The 19,614-nt window shown below is 36.6% G+C and overlaps 1 protein-coding gene across 2 annotated transcripts in view; it reads right to left on the reverse strand.

The window, feature by feature from the left end:
- Positions 1-1,193: 1,193 nt before the first annotated feature.
- LOC138763732 (SERPINE1 mRNA-binding protein 1-like) overlaps positions 1,194-19,614 on the reverse strand; it is a 54,987-nt gene continuing 36,566 nt past the window's right edge. The window contains exons 3-9 of one of the 2 annotated variants that reach the window (XM_069938409.1): positions 13,335-13,475; positions 12,745-12,816; positions 12,565-12,639; positions 7,586-7,766; positions 7,249-7,290; positions 5,100-5,276; positions 1,194-1,528 (exon numbers count right to left, since the gene is read on the reverse strand). In XM_069938409.1, the coding sequence (XP_069794510.1) occupies positions 1,472-1,528; positions 5,100-5,276; positions 7,249-7,290; positions 7,586-7,766; positions 12,565-12,639; positions 12,745-12,816; positions 13,335-13,475 (745 nt within the window). In that variant the 3' untranslated portion in view covers positions 1,194-1,471. Of the gene's footprint in view, positions 1,529-5,099; positions 5,277-7,248; positions 7,291-7,585; positions 7,767-12,564; positions 12,640-12,744; positions 12,829-13,334; positions 13,476-19,614 lie in introns of both variants that reach the window. The other variant, XM_069938408.1, reaches the window with a different exon arrangement.

Genomic DNA, 19,614 nt, shown 5'->3' on the forward strand with positions numbered 1-19,614 from the left:
AGTCTCCTTACAGTAACCAATGGTTGAAGAGATATTAGATAGAATCAAAACAAAATGGCTTGGACATACTGGTCTAGCAGCAGCTAAACAGTATTACTTGGCAGAGGGCTTAGAACACAAATCCCACCATTCTTAGAAGTGTGTGGTCCAGTGAGGTTAACTAAACAAGCTGGGATTAGTAGGTAGTAGGGAACAAATATTTAGAATATGCTCAAAAAAAATGGCAGAGAATATGATACGATACTATCCCTCAGAGAACTGTATATCTGGAGAAATTATTTAAGAACAATTAAAGGGGGCCTCAGAAACATTTCAAATATTGAAAATCCTGGACAGAGTAGACATAACAACGTTATTTCCTATGGTAGGGGAGTCCACAACTTCATTTGATGCATGCAGTCATTTCTTTAGACAGAGAGGTGAACCTCTGGAATTTGCTACCACAGGTAGCTGTGGAGGCCAAGCCATTGGGTGCATTAAGGCAGACTGATAGGTATCTGAATTGTCAGGGTTATAGGGGGAAGGAAGGAGAGCGGGGCTGAGAGGGAGAATGGATCAGCTCATGGCTGAGCAGACTCTACGGGTCAAACAGCCTACTTTTGCTCCTGTATCTTGTGGGCTTCTATGGAAAATGTAGGGTAGTGGGATTAAACAAATTCCCTTTTGAAAGAGCAGATGCAGATTTGATGGGTTAAGTACCCACCTTCTATTCTCCAGATTTCCAATATTTAATGTAAATTGTTGACATTTATCAGCACTTACCACGGTTAAGACTTTACATGAGATAAACTTATAATCTGCATAACAATTTGGTGTTAAGTATTTTATCATTATCTGCTCCATGAGCTCAAATTTTAAAATCTTTTAGAATGTACCATAATCAAAAGGTGGGGCTACGGAATCTTAGCCCTCTACTTAAAAAGCTTCCCAGAAAGTTTTCTTAAGACTAGTATGTTTTCCATTCTTGGACAATTATTCATTTTCCTTCAAACCAACTGCACCAGTTGAGTCATGGATCAGCACCCATACGAAACTGCACGAGGAGCATCTGTTGAAGGCAAAAGGATTCTAAAAGTACTGAAATAAAGCACTTCATTGGACTCGTTGATGCACACTCTTCACACCTATATTTTGATAGGAAATGCACATTTTCAAGCAGCAATACAAAAAAGTATCAATCCATGAAGAATGCATAATTTCTCAAAATTTATTATGAAAACAGCTTTTTTCCCTCTGCTACCATTTTTTGTGGATATAAAATCAACTATCAATATTTGTTGCTTCTGTGTAGCAAGAGAAGTCCATTTCAACAATTCCTTGTGAACAGTTCATAGGTGTGAATGGCATGGATGATAGTCTTTTATTCTTCCTTTTTTTTCTGTAATTATGGTTGAGAAGGGTTCCTTAAGCATGCAAGCCTCACAGAGTGGGGGGCCCCCCCGAGGACTTCAGGCCAGGCTGCGACTTCCACTTAGGCCAGAGCTGGGAAAGCTTCTGGATCATCAACATTTGGAACAGAGATGCTAGACTGTAAAATTAAAAAGAACTTCAATCAATTTGAATATTAGGTGTGTAACAAATCTAGTATAGAAATACTTGAGGAATGGAAAACAGTATAATAATTTAATATCATTGCAATATACTGGATTTCATAGACCAAAGAAAGTAATTTTTAAATCAGCAAAAGAATTGATGTTGAGAATATGGATAGCAATAAATCAATGAAATAAAATCAGCTTGACATAGGCAACATTGAGTAGCTTGTTAGGATGCTTTATGACTATAAACCGAGTTAGGGAACTGGAGCTAGAGTTGGATCATTCGGGAGGCAGAGGAGATGATAGTTAAGGGACACTATCACACCGAGGAGGTGGGAGGAAGTTAGATGGGTGACAGTCAGGATAGGGAATCGACATTCCGTGCAGGACATCCCTGTGGCCGTTCCCCTCTTTAACAAGTATACTATTTTGCATACTGTTGGGGCAGGGGTGATGAGCTACCAGGCACAAACCATGGCGATCAGATCTCTGGCATGGAGCCTGGCCCTGTGGCTAAGAAGGAAAGGGAGGAGAAGGGGTAGATAGGTAAAGAGAGCTTTTGGGATATTAGCTTTTATAATCAGACTATAAGAATAGGGATGTTATGGTAAAATTGTACAAGATATTGGGGAGGCCAAATTTGGAGCATTTTGTGCAGTTTTGGTCACCTATCTGCAGAAAATATCAATAAAATAGAGTGTAGAGAAGATTTACTAGGATGTTTCCTGGACTTCAGGCACTGAGTTACAGGGAAAGGTTAAGGCTTATTTCATGGAGTATAGATGAATGAGGGGAGATTTGATTGAGGTATTTAAAATTATGAGGGGGATAAGCAGGGTAAATGTAGATAGGCGAGATACAAACCAGAAGGCATGGGTTAATGGTGAAAAGGGAAAGGTTTAGAGGGAACATTAAGGGGAGTTTCTTTGCAGACAGTGGTGGGAACATAGAGCAAGCTGCCTGCTAAAGTTGTGAAAGCAGACTCTATTTGATTTTTAAGAATAATTTGGAGAGGTACTTGGATTCGAAGGGTATGGAGGGCTAAGAATTGGGTGCAGGTCAGTGGGTTTAGAGACAATAGTTCAGCACAGACAAGCAGGGCCTGTTTCTGTGCTACATTGTTCCATGTTTTTTAAAAAAAAATCACAGATGGTGGTTGATATACATTCCATACATCTTTTTCACTATGCTATTTACTTGTTCTGACACTTTTGGGAATTTATGCATTTCTACCCAAAGATTCCTATGTTCTTGAACACTTCCCAAAACCCTATCAGTTACTTTGTTTTGTTTGACCTTACAAACACAACACTTCAATGCTCTGCCTAAATTATCAGCTAATAAATATCATCCCATTGCCCAATATAATCCTTTTTGCCATCTACAACATGACAAGTTGTAATGTCATCTGCAAACTTGCGTCCCATACTTCCTACATTCACACACAATTCATTCATGTTTATCGCAAGTGTTAAGGGTCCCAGAATCAATTGTTGGGGTAATACTTAATTACATTTTCCAAACTACTCCAGCTGCATTGACTTGTGCATACCATATGTACTAGTGTAATCGTCTATTTTTTTGGACCACTTTTTGGGACAAGGGGTGGGAGTTGACTTTTACATGGGTCAAATTTTTGACTTTATGAGTAGCTGTGTCGTTCAAGGCATCGGTAGCTCCGATGGGTGGCCGGGATGACAATCCGCGGTCAGGAGTCTAAATGGCTGGGAGCTCGGATGGGTGGGCTTCTGAGGCCAAAAATAAGGGGGGGGGGGGGTCTGACCTTTACACGGTATTCGCAATTACAAGGGTATATACAGTACACCAAGAACAAAACTCGTCACCTGTACCACAATGTCTCTCCCTTTTCTGCTTACCAAAATGCATCACCCAAATTTCGTGGCACAATTATCACAAACCATGTGTTTTTGTTTCAGCAGCTTAGATCTTCTTAGCCTTCACACTTATTCTTGTTGCAAGCTTTTTGTCATATACAAATTTGATATTTTTACTTTGTAATCTCATGTCCAAGACAGATTTCCTATAACTAACCTCTAGGGAGTGCCACTACCCAATTCCCTTCAGTGTGAAAAAGAACCATTTGTCACAACTCTGTTTTCTGTCCCTAAGACTCTAGGTTACCTGTTACTACTGATCCCTATATTTTTGAGCTTTAATTTGCTAACCAGCCTTTTACACTAGTTTTTAAATTAACTATCTCTCTACAAATGGAGGGTTTAAACAAGCATAATGGATAAAAGGGAGCCAGTGGAATTTCTGTACAGTACTACTCTGATAATCCAAAATGGCCAGGACCAGGCCAATATCGGATAAACTTTTATTTGGAGAGTCCAATGTGCGTGCGTGGTAGTAGGCCGAGGGGAGGGTTCAGAGTCGGAATTGAGGAGATCAGCTGTGCTGAGAAGGGAGAGAGGAAGGGGAGGGGAGAGAAGACCACTCTTGGATGCGAGGCCGCTCTCTTTGTTGACACTGGGACAAGGGATTCTTCTGGCCGTTTGCAGCTGAGACAGTGGCATATAGTTTGAGAAGGAAAGTTGGAGAGAAAATAAGGGAAGGTAAATAAGAAATAGAAATAAAGAGGGAAGGGAGTTACCTGAAAGAAGGATAACCGGCTTTCTAATTTCAAGACTGGCAAACTTGTTTTTCAACCTGTGAAGTCAGTTCGGCTCCAAAAAAAACTTCAAATAAATGAGGATTTCAGAAAATCCTATTTCTGATAATTGGGAGTTGTACTGTATTTGGATATCCAAGTACTATTGAACAGGATGATTTTGGTTAATTCTAAAGGTAAATACTTGTTATGGAGGAAATGCACTTGGCTGATTTCTGATAAAGAAGTTGTCCAAGTTATCCAGTTATGTTGAGCAGCAAGGTCTGTGCTACTGTAACTTTTGAAGAATGCAAGATGATCCTATTTGCAAGAAAATAATCTGAGAGGATGCCACCTTTGAGGGGAAATCCAAAACCAGGCAATATCATCACAGAATAAGAGGTTCGAGATCAGGAGAATAAGGCAGAATTTTTGTTCTCACAGTTAATATTAAATCCCTGGAATTCTCTATCTCAGAGCTGTGGAAACTGAATAATTGACAGACCAGAGATCAAGACTTTTGATTCCAGAATCAAGGGAAACTGACAGAACATGCAGTTAAGATGAGCCATTATTGAGTGGCAGAGGCAGATCAAGTTGGCCAACTTTTACCCCCATTTGTTACATTCAACAGTTTTGTCAAACAAGATATTTCTCTACCAAGTTCTACTGGCCCTCATATACTTCAAATATTTATCAATAATATCCCTATCCTTTCTAAAATCTTCCCCTCTAAAGGTAAAACTAATCTGTGTAATTATAGGGTTTATCTCATGCCCTACTATGCGCAATGGAGGAACAAGTAAAAATTTCCCAGATTGAATTGTCTCTGAGCTAAACTAAACACAGCAACAAAAAAAACTATTTTTATACCGCTGTATAATGCTATTAGGTGCTATGGGGAATTGGGTGTTCTTTAACAAAACTACAGAACAGCAGTGGATAGATACCTTGTCTGGTCTCATTCCACGAATGCTCCTTCCGCTACCACCACCACGACCACGGCCACCTCGGCCTCTGCCACTACGACCAGGGCGACCCAGATCACCAAAATTGATCTCCAGCTGAGAGGTTATATCATTTGCTGGTTTGCGGAAATGATGGTCCAGACCAGATTCATCAGAGACCTAATTTTAAATTTTAAAAAATTTAAGTTTAATCTTTCAATTCAGTCATTCTACAAATCATAATTTATTTATTTTTTTAAACCTGTTGTGTTCTTTGCAAAATGCATAAGCGATACACGATTATCATATGCTCAAAAAAAAACAGAACACAACCAAAACATGAAAATTTAGTTTGCTTTTAAAAATAATCACCAACATTTTGAATTTAAAGGCCATTAAAATAATTGAGAATATAGAAATACAAGTTTCCCAAAAAAAAATGCTTGCATTGTATTTTGGTATATTTAATTGGGTCAAATGTTATCATTCAAAAAGATGAACATTAAATGATATTTCAACAAGAACAATGTGAATCAAGAGCTAACGATACATCAAGAGCTAATGATACATAAAGTTGCTTCTCAAAATGTGAACCTCAATTTGAATTGCAACTCCAGTTATTTAGATTCAACATTTAATGGAAAGACATACTTCATGAAGATGTACGTCAACTCAACAGTTATGAAAGCCTGAAGACCCACGAAAGCGATAAAACTATAATCTATCTGAAATTTTAAAATACGTTATGGGAAAACTGCTTGAATGGGAATAATGTCATTTATAAGATCTCAATGAACTGGAAAGAAACAATCCAGATTATTGCCTTCAGATGAAGAAATTCATGTGCTGAAAGGAACAACTAAGGAGATAAATATACACATTAATAGAAAAATGCAAACCAGAATTTGAACTGAATAATTAAGAGGCAGCTTGCACCTTTAAAATTGAATAGTTGTGCACAATCATGTCGAACCCCGAGAAAACAAAAAATTGAATAAACTTCAAATATAAAGAAATGTTCGTCTCAATTTCAATAAAGTTACATACACTTTGTGTAAGTTTTATTGCTGCTGTACAATGACGCACAGTTTGGGGTTCCATTACATTATGATAAAGGCAGCAATAATAGCAACAGCTAAAATAGATTGCTAAATGCCATAAAGCTCCAAAACAATGCTTTAATTTTAAGAAAATACTTTCCAGGTTGAGAAAAGTGAAAAGATTAAAGGTTGCAATTCAAGAAGTCCTGACATCAGGTTTCTTTTTGTAAATAAGAATTGCATGATATTAGGAATAAGATGACCTACAGTTTGACATTCTGCTTTGATAAAGCCACAAAAATATCCTCCAGATTAGCCAGAAGCCGATAGGATATTAGATGGTTAGGAACTATGATCTTACTCTTCGGGTTACTCCAGAAAATATATTACAGTAAAAATCAGATCAAATTGATTTTATAACTACCGAAACAGCTTAAACAAAAAGATGAACAGTAAAGCAATGTTTAAAATTTCCCCAAATATGGGAATCTAGGAATGGTATTAAATTATCTATTGCAGAAGGTGCTATTTAAACAAAGCATATATACAAAGTGGTCAAATTGCATCTACTGCAAGTTTTTGTTCCATAAACAATTAAAAGTCTTTCTCCTAAATACCACAAATGATTAAACAGGTTGCCCAGAATTTACTCTATTGTGCAATAACATTCAAAGTGATGACCCTTTGAAAATATGATGCTGATCTCTCAAATTTCTTTGAATACGCATTTCTACTATTAAAGCAACAGCAAGATTTACCAGATTATAAATACATTCAAACATAAACCCAGCCCAGATCTAGCCTTTTCACTTTGTTTAGAGTCCAGTCTTTCATCATATTCTTGACATTGATCCCAAAAGAATATCATCACTGATCTAAAACTTCCTCTAGCACAGTTCGATCACTGAAGAAATTAAAAGCTTCTGATTGCAAATTTTAGAGCAGACAATTTCCATTAGGTCTCAATTTGTCTTTGTAACAAATACAACTATGCAATGAGACATTTGAAAAATCATAGCCAATGTTGAGATACAAATTAATAAGTTCATGACCATGCATGAGCTCAAGCATGTAAATATGCTAAAACAAAATCAAAAATTAAAATAGATTACCGTATAGTCCAAGGTATGGACATCTTCATTCTCAAAACGTTTCTAGCAAATAAAAATGAAAAAAAAAAATCTGAATATACATTGTTGGAAATGACAATGAGAAACAGGCGTATAAGCTTACAAACCACCAAAAATTCCAGTATGTTCTACTATTATTATACAAATTAAACAGATAAAAAACAGTTCAGTGACTTTCGTAAAACATTTTCACAACTGCCATAAAAAATCCCTTCTTGCTGACCAACATATTAAAACTGCCAAAAGTAGTTTACTGCAAAAAGAACAATGAAGATTATAATAACAATCGAGTTCTGCAATCTAAATTGTCTATACCTACCTCCTCAGTTTTAGGCTTGCGCAAAACAAACCCCTTTTTCCATTGGCTGCTGTCACAACCCTCATTGGGTTTGCGAATGTTAAACTCAGCTTTTGCTCGTTCTTTATCTTGCATGGCTTTCCACTCATCGAGAGTCATTTCCTTTGGGCCTTCTTCTTTGACTTCTTCTACTTCATTTTCCCTGCGGGCAGAGAAGTGTAGATCAGGATTTAAAGTTCAAAGTTCAGATTTATTGTCAAAAGTACATACATGACATCACACAACCCTGAGATTCTTGTTCCTATGCACCAGGCAGAATTTCTACTTCTGTAGCTGTAAACTGTACTCAAGAACAAAGATATGTATACAAGAGAAATGTAAACAAAGAAAGAAACATTAACCCGCTTACTGCAATACAGAAAATAAATATTTAATAATACGCAAATTAAGAGTCCTTAAATGAGTCTTTAAGAATCTGATGGGGTGGCAACTGTTCCAGTACCTACTGGTACGAGTCTTGTATACCTCTTTCCTGATGGCAATAGCGAGAACAAAGCATATCCTGGGTAGTGTGGATCCTTGATGATTGCTGGTGCTCTCCTTTTTCTGTAGATTTTCTCAATGGGGAATTTAGCCTTAATGTTCTGGGCTGTGTTCATTACTTTTTTTGCAGGGTTTTCGTTTCAGAGGTATTGGTGCTGCCATACCAGACCACAATGCAGTTAGTCAGCACACTTTCCACTACACATCCAAAGTTTGCCATGGATTTTGATGTCAAATGTCCTTAAACTCCTGGAGGTGCTGGTGTGCCTTCTTCACAACAACATTCATGTGATAGGTCCAGGAATGGTCCTCTCAGATAGCACCCCCCCCATGAACTTAAATTTGCTTACCCTACCCATCTCAGATCCCCCAGTGATCACTGGATCGTACACCTTTGGTTTTCCCTTCTTAAAGTCCATATTTAGCTCCTTAGTTTTGGTGACATTGATGGCAAGGTTGTTGTTAGTATACCATTCAGCAAAGTTTTTAATTGCATTCATTCCCCTTTTTGAAGATGGCTTTATTGTTATACAGAGCCATACTGTCAAAGGTGTAAAGTGAGTAGAGCAGGGGGCTAAGAATGCAGCCATGTGGTGCACCAGTACAAACAAGACAAGTTCAATTCTGAGCTATATATTTTCTCAATGACCAGATTGTAAACATGCTACAGTGTCAAAAGCAACCACAATATTAAAGGACTTATGTCATCCCAGCCAGCCTCCACTCTCCATCCCGTAGGGAAGACAATTCGTTTTTGTTTGTTTTTTTTTAAAAAGGTATACAGCACAGTAACAGGCCATTTCAGCCCATGAGTCCATGCCACCCAATTTACACCCAATCACCCTACACCACCAGTATGTTTTTAAAGGGTGGGAGGAAATCGGAGCCCCAGGGAAAAGCCCATGGGGAGAACGCACAAATTCCTTACAGACAGTGCGGGATTTGAACCACAGTCCCTATCGCTTTCGTTGTATAAAGGCGTGGCACTAAACATTCGCCAAACGTACTACCCCAAAATCATGTACCACGACAGTTCATTTCTGAAAATTCTCTAATCATTGTTTTCCTTCACTTGACCAACTTCCTATTATATTGTTGACTTCTCTCCATCATGGTGTGCCTAATTTCAGACACAAGTGTTCTTAAAATGTATTTACACATTTTTGTCACAGAACTCCAGATTCACCTCAGTAATTTTTTCATTATACATTCATATTACTTTTTTTTAAATTATCTTTCTAGGAGATCATTGTTTGGCCCAAAGTTCTCTGTTCAAAGTTTCCAAGTGCAAAGATCCTGCAAAGATGGTCAATTTTCTAAATCACTGTTCCACCAGCACTCCAAAATGCATCTCACTGCAACAAAGTACGTATATACAAAGAAACATCCTTACAATAATTTTCTTTTTTTTTGTATTGTTCCAGTTTAATATCCTTTCAATTTTTTTTTTTAAATATTGCATTCTGAAGCAAAATGCAAGTTCACATATTATGTCTTTATAAATCCTGCATTCACTTAGGAGTTCTTACTTCATCTTTAATTAACTATTTTTTAACTTGGAGTATATTAACTCCAAAAAATCTTTGCCCATTTCCAATTCAGTTACCTGCTGGTAATTCTTCAAACTTCAATTTGGCTATTCAAACCACTGCCATTACTTTCAGCATACATGATTCTCCTTCACAGTGGCCCTGGATTTTACTTATTTAGATGTGTACAAAATGTGTCAAGATGAGACATTAAAAACTAAACCTTCAATAATCTGACATCCAATTGTTAAGAAACAGTTAAATATCTTGCCCACTCATTACCCCAGAACACAATCCAGAGTGCAAACAGGGAGTGAGTCTGGCCAGAGCAGAAGGGTCCAGAGTATAACAGAGTGCCTTGAATTGTGGGCCAGATCTGCAGTCAGAGCTAGGATCCTAGTTGCTTTAAAATTTCCCACTCTCTTTAAACCCAATGGATTCACAAGAATATATTAAAGTGTAACAAATTTTCAAGTGAAATAAAACACCTTTGTGTATCAAGAGAGTAATCAGGAAAATTTGCTTCTCTGACAATAATCAAATCTGAATTATCACAAACTTTTCTTACCAAGTTCATGGATTGAACCATCATAACCAACATGCATGACAATGAAATTGAAGATTTGAAAACAATTCAGAAAATTTTTTGGATTTTTAGGATTTATAGTTACAAGTCATATAATAATCTAATTTCAACCAATTTTAATGCCAATTTTTAAGAATGGAATTTTTTGGGGGTTATTAATAATTTTAAAGGTCTTTTTATACAACAACATTTTATACCTCTTCAATAATTGGGGACCATATTTAACCTATCTAACATACATTATTTCAGATAATATCAAATTCAACATTTTGTTCACTCTAAGCTTTTAACATTTCCTATTCTTCCTGACCCAAATTCTATCAGAGCTATTCGAGTTACAATTTACTCATAAAGGCATGATATCTGCTTTATATTTTAAACTATTGAATATGAAAACAATTTATTTAAGTGAATTAACAATGAATGGAAAAATGATCTGAATCTCTCTTTCTCAGAGGAAGAATGGACTTCAATTTTGGGCCTGATTTACAATTCATCATTGGGCTCTAGGCATAGTCCTAATCAATTCAAAGTGCTACATCATGTACATTTCTCCAAAGTCAAACTTGCTCAAATTTATTCTGATATTAGTTCATTTTGTGACAAATGTAAAATATTTGATTTGTTACACATATTTTGGGCTTGCCCTAGTTTGCAAAAATATTGGAACGACATTTTTTACAACTCTTAACCATATTTAGGATCACTTTAGATCCATGTCCAGCAATTGCACTATTTGGTTTTTCTAAAGATTAAATATTATTTTATTTTCTAAAGATTAAATATTTTATTTTCTAAAGATTAAATATTATTATCTTCTAATCAAAGACAAGTTATAACAATCTCCCCTTTATTAGCAAGAAAAGCAATTCTGTTAAAATGGAAAGATGAGCTCCCACCTACACATAATCAATGGTTATTAGATATTATGTCCTTTTTAAATCTGGAGAAAATTAAGAAAATTTGTCCTGAAAAATCAAGATTTCTTTAGGTAAGACTTGGGACTCATTTATAGCTCACTTCCATAATTTGATTAATGAGGTGTGATGATGAACGTCCCTGGGTGTGCTTGTTTGGATCCCCTGAGGCTGCTTGTTTGGATTTAACACGACACACAATATGAATTTTAACCTTGATTGTTGTGGGTTTGAATTGTTTTTCTTTTCATTTTTGTTCTTACTTATCTCTTACAATATTGTATGTATTATTGGATTTAGAATTAAGTCGTATCGCTAATGATTCATATGTTATTCTTTGTAAATCTCCAAAGGTTCCATTGCAATTGACTGACTGCTTTTTTTGTTAAAATTCAATAAAAATAATTTTATAAGACAATGATGGCTATATAACACATACACTGATGATATTTAGAATTCACGTGCAAGGACTAAATGGGCCTGCACTCAAGATTCCAGTTTTTATTTGTGAACAGATTTTTGACAACTGAAATTTTCACTTGTTCCTGACAATGCTGTGCAACTTATGATGTTGTAGTATTACAGCAGATACTTCAACTGATGCTAAAATGCACAAAGTATCAGAGGTTGTTTAACAAAGCAGATGAGAGGAAACAGGCAAAGAATAAAGTAAAATGATATATGTGGGATGGGAAGATAAGGGTTCAAGCTTGTAATAGGAGGAGCCGAATGTAATAGCATAAATAGGGAAAGCAGTTAAATTTAGAGATGATCAAATGTTTAGAACTCAAGGAGTAGGACCAATCTTGCAAGGATCATAGAAAGAGGAATGCAAGAGGGATTGACGTGAAAATAACTTGGAAGATTTTAAACATCAGGGAAGCCTATGTAGATTAGCAAGCACAAAGAACTAATCAAATTTGGATGATAGAATTTTGCATAATCACAAATGTATGGAATAGAACACAGGATGCCAACCAAAAATGCATTGGGATCATCAAACTTGGAGACAACCAAGTTGTGGTGTAAGCATGGTCCAGCCACATTATGGCAGTGGAAAAGGGTAGCTTTTAATGATGTGGTCAAAACTAATTTCAAAGTACAATAGTAACACATCATTGAACAGATCAGTCCAGAGCACTGTCAAAAGATAAGGCAGCAGATTGTGTGATTGACACTTCAGAGCAAGCCTCTGGTCTTCAATAATTATGCGTAAATTTCATTTCACTATACTGTAAAGGCTCCATTATTGTCACATAATACTACATTTAGAATGTAACATACATAAAATTCTTTAACTTTGTCTATCATAGGGAAGACAGAAAGTCATCACTTTGTCAAGCACCTCGTAGAAATGAGGCTCATATCAAATAGATTTGTGAAAAATAAATTAAATTCAGAACTTTTTTTTTTTTAAAAACTTACTTGTTCTCAGAATCAGCTACTTGTTGCTCATCTCCCTCGTGTGCCTCTTCAGTAACAGCAGATTGATCAAGTTCTCTATAATGATGATATAAGGAAGCCAAATAGTTAGGAAGTCTTCAGCACTAAAAGTGAAATTACAGGTAAAGCAGAATAAAAAGGATATCAAGCTTTTATACTAACCCAAGTTCATCTTTCACGGTTCCCCAATTGTGCGATCCACTGCCACCCCGTTTGTCCTCTGGTTTCAGGCTACTGGAAGAGAAACTATTCTCTCTATATATCTGCTGTATATACATAATCAATCTTTTAAAAATAATAATAGCTTCTCTAAATACAGAGACTCCCCTGGTTACAAATGCCCTGACCTACAGAAATACAACTTCATGGAAATTTCTTCCATTCACTTTTAAAGCATCTTTAGAGCTAGTAACAATCTTTCGTGGTATTCATTAAAGACTGGATACAATATAATATTCCATTGGTTTAATTATGATCATTCTTAGGAGGATATGTGAATGAAAAGGAAGAATTATAGCAAGTGTATGTAGATCAATATAACATGAATAGTGATAGAAGAAAGACAATTAAGACTTGTGGAGAAATTGGCCAATGAACAATTCTCAGATCAGAACAATTGCATAACCAAGGTATCAATTACACTACCAGTGATTTCAAAACAATAACAGTTGATACAAGTTGGCTAACATTTTCAGCAGTATGTCTTAGTTCAGTAAAAAGTGTTAGAATCTAACAAGTCAATATTAACTTACGATCGGTCACTTCCACTATGCCTGTCAAATTCACGTTTTCCACGAGAGTCAAAACCATCACTCCGTCCCAGACCACGTCCACGTCCACGTCCTCTTCCTCCTCCACGTCCACGTAATGGCCTGTCACGATCGAGGGGCCGACTGTATAGAGAATAAGTGGGAAACTATTTTACTTGGACGTACTATGCCATCCCAAGAAAATACACTTTACCGTCATATACAAACCTCTGTAAGTATACCCATATTTGAGTGGAACTATCAGATTAATTGATGTTAAATCCAAATTAATTCCACAAAGAAATTACTATACATGTGTTAGTAATTACCAAATCATCACATGCTAACTGCTGCTTAAACATTTAATCTCCAAAGGTAACATTAATGGGCGTACAAGATTAAATATAGTCACAATGTTGGTCTGCTACTCTGCCACTTTAATATAAAAGTTTTATCTGAATATACCAACATCCATTAAAAATGCAGTGGTTTGCATCTTTTTAATTTCAGTATTTTCCTCCTTTGTACGCTGCCTACATCTCCTGCTTGCATCATCTTCAACACCCATTTATGCCATTTTTCTCATCTGCAGCCAATCAGAGGCATTCCCAATCATTCAACTTTTGCAACAGTTTAAAACATGCATTGTGATGTGATAACTGTACAACTCGGGAAGGTACTTTATATCATATGTTCTGCTTCCGTCCCTCCCTTTGTAACTACTGGAAAAAGAGGTATTTACCACACAATCTTTAATTCTTGATACAAATCTCTCTGAACCATTTTATTGCTATTTTTGGAATGAGTGGGCCAATGGACTTAATTTTGACTCCATCTCAATTCCATGTAGTTGCATTTGCTTCCCTGATTGTTAGAAGGCTTATTTTGCTGCAGTGGAAAGACGTTCCTCCCACACATACGCAATGGTTATTGGATTTAATGGAATGCATCCCTCTCTAGAGAAAATTAAGTGCTCACCTACTAATTTTTTTTTAATCCAGATAAATGAGGAATCAGGGCCTAAGTAGGGAGTATAGACAACACTTTCCTTATTCTAATACAAAACCTGCAATATTTCAAATTTAGATATCTTTAATCCAATAAATCACACTCTACTGCTGTTACTTTATGTAGCTTTTAATTCGTTGATAGAAAGATAAACATTTTGCATAGCTTCGCCACAACTTTCATAATGGTGAGTAACAAAGCATTTATCGTATAAAGAGAGTCCTTTAGACTCTAATTACTTAAAAGTTGTCATAACAAAAGCAATAACTAAATATTGCTAAAAAAGCAATGATTGATATAGAATAATTTCTCTTGCTCATGCTTCTTTCACATCTTGTAGAAGAGGGGTAAGCAGTGGATAATATGACATCATAATCACTATGGTATCACTACAAACCATAGTTCTCTTAAAGAGACAGGCACAAAATTAACTAAGAATCAAAATCACAAGGTTTTAACCTTTACAGGGAGGTGTTGATGATAGGCAGTGACCAGCATTTTTTTGGTGAGAATTAAATATTATTTTAAACATTAAAAAGCCTTCCCTTGTTGTTTATTTTTGCTTAAACATTGTTACAAGTGATTTGTTGTTGATACTGGCCTGTTTTTAAAAAATGACCAGTTCTCAAAAAAAGAAAACCGTTTATCCGACGTAGGCCCAGTCCCAACCACTTCAGATAATCAGAGTTGTACTGCATTTTCATAATTGATCTAGAAATTTTCTTTGCACTTTATTAAAAATCTTTTCATTTTCTTCATTTTTTTGAACTACATTTATTAGTATTAAAAATAGTAGTTGACACCTGGCTTTGATTGTAATTGCTCATACAATAGGTTGGGTTTAGAAATTACATTAGTTATAGGATTTTTCATTTAAAAAAAAATATCGACAAGGATCGTGTGCATCTTGTTTACTATTGTAATTTTAATTTACTTTTATCTGAACTTTACATCATATGTATCTATATTTGATATTATTTTCTCAGAAACCAATAAAAAGATTGGAAAAAGAAAACATTGCTTTTTTTTAAATTAAAAAAAAAACTTTTACGGTCACATTTCATTGGCCAAAACTACCTCTTTTCACAGATGCTGACTGAATCAATGAGCATTTCTCGCATTGTTTTATTTCTGATTTTCAACATCTGGGGAAGATCTTCATCTATTCCCTCCCTCAACCCAAACACAAAAGCATTTTGGGCACTTGCACCAACCTTCTGCTGAGAGATCAGATCCTAACATTTAGTGCAGCAGTTAACACAGATGTTATTACAGCACCAACGATATGGATTCAAATCCAGTGCTATCTATAAGGAGTTTGTATACTTCCCCAGTGTCTACGAGGGTTTCCTCCAGTGCTCCAGTTTCTTCGCACCCTCCAAAAATGGACGGGGTTTGTTCATATTGGTGCATTTGGGTGGCATGGGCTCATGGGCTAGAAGGGTCTGTTGCCAATCTGAATCTCCAAATTAAATTTTATTTAAAAAGAATCAGCCGAATAATTTGTCTTCAGCCGGCACAGCATAGGCTACTTTGGAAAAGCAAGCCAGCTGTACTCAAATAATAACAAGTGAGATTTTCTTCCTCCCCAATGACGCATGACGCACACAAAAGCTCACTAAATTTAACAAGTTTGAGAAGTTCAGATTCTCGCATGGTCCAGATTTCTGGACTTTTACTGTAAAATTGAAACACTCATCTCACCTAATGTAGAAGAATGCACATAAAGCCTCTTGAATAAAATATGTATGGAAGGGAGTATTATTCGACTAATTCTCATTTGAAAGTGGTTTCAACTATCAAATCCACCCAATTCAAATGGACCCTAGTTCTTCTACACATTATTCCTACAGTTATAGAACGGGAAATGAAAAGGGTGAAAATACACAAACGAATTTTGAAGTTCTGTAGGGAAAAAAGACAAAGTGCTCAAAGGCAAATGGGATTATTTTACATGCATTGACTCTAAATAACTAATAAGAAATGCTACAAATCTGATATAAAAGCAGCAACATTTGACTTTAATATAGAATATTTTAATATACAGTATGGCCATCCAAAAGGTAAAACATTGATTCATTGATAGAGAAGGGAAAATAGCGATGCAAGTCACAGGGCAGATTTGATCCCAATAATTCTATAACGTTTGTAAGAGCAAAACTACGTGGATAGTGAAATGGCAGGTCTAGACAGACTGGATATGGGGAGGATGCTTCTCCTGCCTGGAAGCTCAATGGGTTAGTCTCAAGATACCAAAACAAAGGATTTAGGATCAATACAAGATATTTTTTTTTAAAAAAAGGGTGGTGAACCTATAGAAATCTGTACAAAAATGACAATGGAGGCAAGCTGTTGAATATATTTAAAGGAGATCGATTTCCAGACAAAAAGTATCAATACATTCGATTGATATCGTATACAGCTGACATATGAGGGAAAAAAGGTCATCCACAATCATCTTGAATTTTTTTGTGGGTTTGAGAGCCAAGTAGCCCATTAAAAGGTTGTACTTTTCTTATCCAGCACTGCGTGGTCTGGCAATTCTCATGATATGGCATGTTTAGGTGTGGCCACTTAACATCTGTTTGGGCAACATTCAACTGCTTATATATCCGTGGCCCCATAATTACATTATTCAAATACCACAAGTCTGCAGCAATTTAGAAAAACCGATCATTAACTATAGAAAGTTGCATTCTGTACAGATAAATCCTGACTTACAACAGTCCAACTTATGATATTTCAAAGTTAAGATGATCAGAATCCTTTTTGAATAAAGGTACATCAAAGTCAACCTGTATCAATGTGGTTGCTTTTCCTTTTCTGAAGGAAATGCTCGTGTCCAGTCGCTTCCCAATCGTACTTTGTTGGACCCATTGCAGTTTTATTTAGCAAAAGGGGATTCAAACTTGTGCGCTGGGCAGGGAGATTGAAGATGGCAATCTGCACATGATCCAAATCATAACGTAGGTTGCAAAGTGACGCTGCTGCCCCTAATTGCCAGGTGCCATTCTTGGGCTCCCAGCAGGAGCTAGGATGTCAGCCTCCCACTTTCACTGGGAGGCTAAAGGCTCCCAGCAGGAACATCTAAGAAAACAGCCTGTACAGAGAGACCCTGACTTAAAATAATTTCAGCTTGCGATGCAATTCACGGAATTGAACTCCACTGTAAGGTCTGTCTGTATACCCAAACAGATCTGACTGCCATGCTCTCTCCCCATAGCCCCGTATCAATCCCCACACTGATCCCACTGCCCCGCTCTCTGCTTACAGTCTGTGTCAGTCCACACACTGATCCCTACTTATAAATAACAAGTTTACAGGTATACCACAGTATCCTACATAGCTTTGCTAAGTATATAATATGGTGTTTGCACAATGTCCACATCATAACGCCCAATTTCACAGAGCGTATCATGGACTTTAAACAGCACATACTTTCAGACAGCACGGGACTCAACCCCCAGTCCCAATCACTGGCGTTGTAATGGCATCGTGCTAACAGCTACACTAACTGTGCCGTCGTAAAATATTATTTCCTGTTTTAAGCTTTGTTCTACCTTTGCTTTTGTTAACATTGAGGGTTCTCTTGGGAGTCAATTTCTGTTTTATGGCATTTTCTGTGGTCAGGCAATGGTCAGGTCCCAATGTCAATGGATTAAAGAGGTACAATCTGTGCAGCAGCAGTGTTCACCACCAGAGTCAAGCCTCATGCCCAAGCACATTTTCCACTCTAACCTTACAATCTAGCTGACAGGCAGTGTGCACTTGGTATGTTTGCCTTGTGTTGCAGGCTGCCTAAATTTGGGCCGTAGGTTGCCCACCCTTGCTACAGATGCTGCACGACCTGCCTCGTTTCTCCAGCAGTTTTGTACATTGCACTACAATCACAGCATCTGCAAATTTTCGTGTTACACGTATCCAATCACCTACATAACTATCAAATAAAAGTCCCGTAGTCTTGCCTTATTTAACTAGCTGCGATGGTGGACAATTAAAATGCTAACAGGAGTGGTGGTCCCAAGAACAACTTCATCTTCAAAAATGACAAAGACCAGGATTAAACAAAACTATTTTAGCTATAAATTCTGAGGGGGATAATCCTTGGCTACTTCACAAGCTCTTCAACACAAATTATAAGGCAATTTTACTCAATCCACATTTCAAGAAATAGAGTGAACACAAAACCAAATTACACCATGAATGTAGTACTGAACTGCCCTAGAATTTCTTGTGTGATTAAATGAGTTGTTCCAGTAGTTACTATACAATCATCTACTCAATAATCTGGTAAATTAGCATGACATGTCTTGATCACAAAAAGGCAACATATTCAATCAATCTAATTAATTTCTATTAGTTTATTCTAAATCAAAGTCATGGAAGCTGTTGCCAATAGTGCTTACAATCTGCTCACTGTGTCTTTGTTGGGTTTCACCAGGCCTGTTCAACTCCAGATCGCAAATCTTTTATCCATTCGAGAACCTAACTGAACTACAATGCTCATTAACAGATGTTAATGAGCATCAAGAAGAAAAACAAATTGAGTCGTATCCCAATGTAACCCATTGTTACATCCAAATCTTGACATTCCCTATCTAATAGCACTGTGGGAGCTTATTCATCAGAAGGACTACAGCAACTCATCAGCTTCTTTTGGGGAATAAATGCTGGTCTTGCATTAAAACTGTACTGGGACAATGCACAATGGAAAATGCCCTCATGCAGTTTCTGCTCAAAAATGAGAAAATTGCATCTGTCCCAAGCTGAACAAAAATTCTTATTTCTGCATGGCCTCGGCCTCATTTTAAACAAAGAGGCTCCTGGTTCTACTCATGCCAATCAAATGAAACATCAACTTCACATCTACTTTGTCATGTTCATTGAAACGTATTGGGATGCACATTTGTACATTGAACATACTATAATACACTATACTCAATCTTACGATCCAAGCTCCCCAAAATGAAAAAAGACCACTTTACTCCAGTTTTCCATCTCTTGTTGGCCATCTGTCAATTTATGCCTGTAAATTACTCCCAATAGCGTACACTAATTTTGTTCAGTAAACTGAGACTTTCAGTAACATGCCATAAAATATAAAGACAGCACATGAATACATTCACCCTTATTTATTCAATTAATTACAACCTCAAAGAAAACCTTTGGATTTGTCAAACGTGATTTCAGTTTCAAAAACTAATTCTAACTCTGCATTCAAAAGTCCTGACTCAAAACATTTCTCTTCATGGACGCTGCCCGACTTGCTTAGTCC

The sequence above is a fragment of the Narcine bancroftii genome, chromosome 5 (genome assembly GCF_036971445.1).
Source record: "Narcine bancroftii isolate sNarBan1 chromosome 5, sNarBan1.hap1, whole genome shotgun sequence".
Lineage (NCBI taxonomy): Eukaryota > Metazoa > Chordata > Chondrichthyes > Torpediniformes > Narcinidae > Narcine > Narcine bancroftii.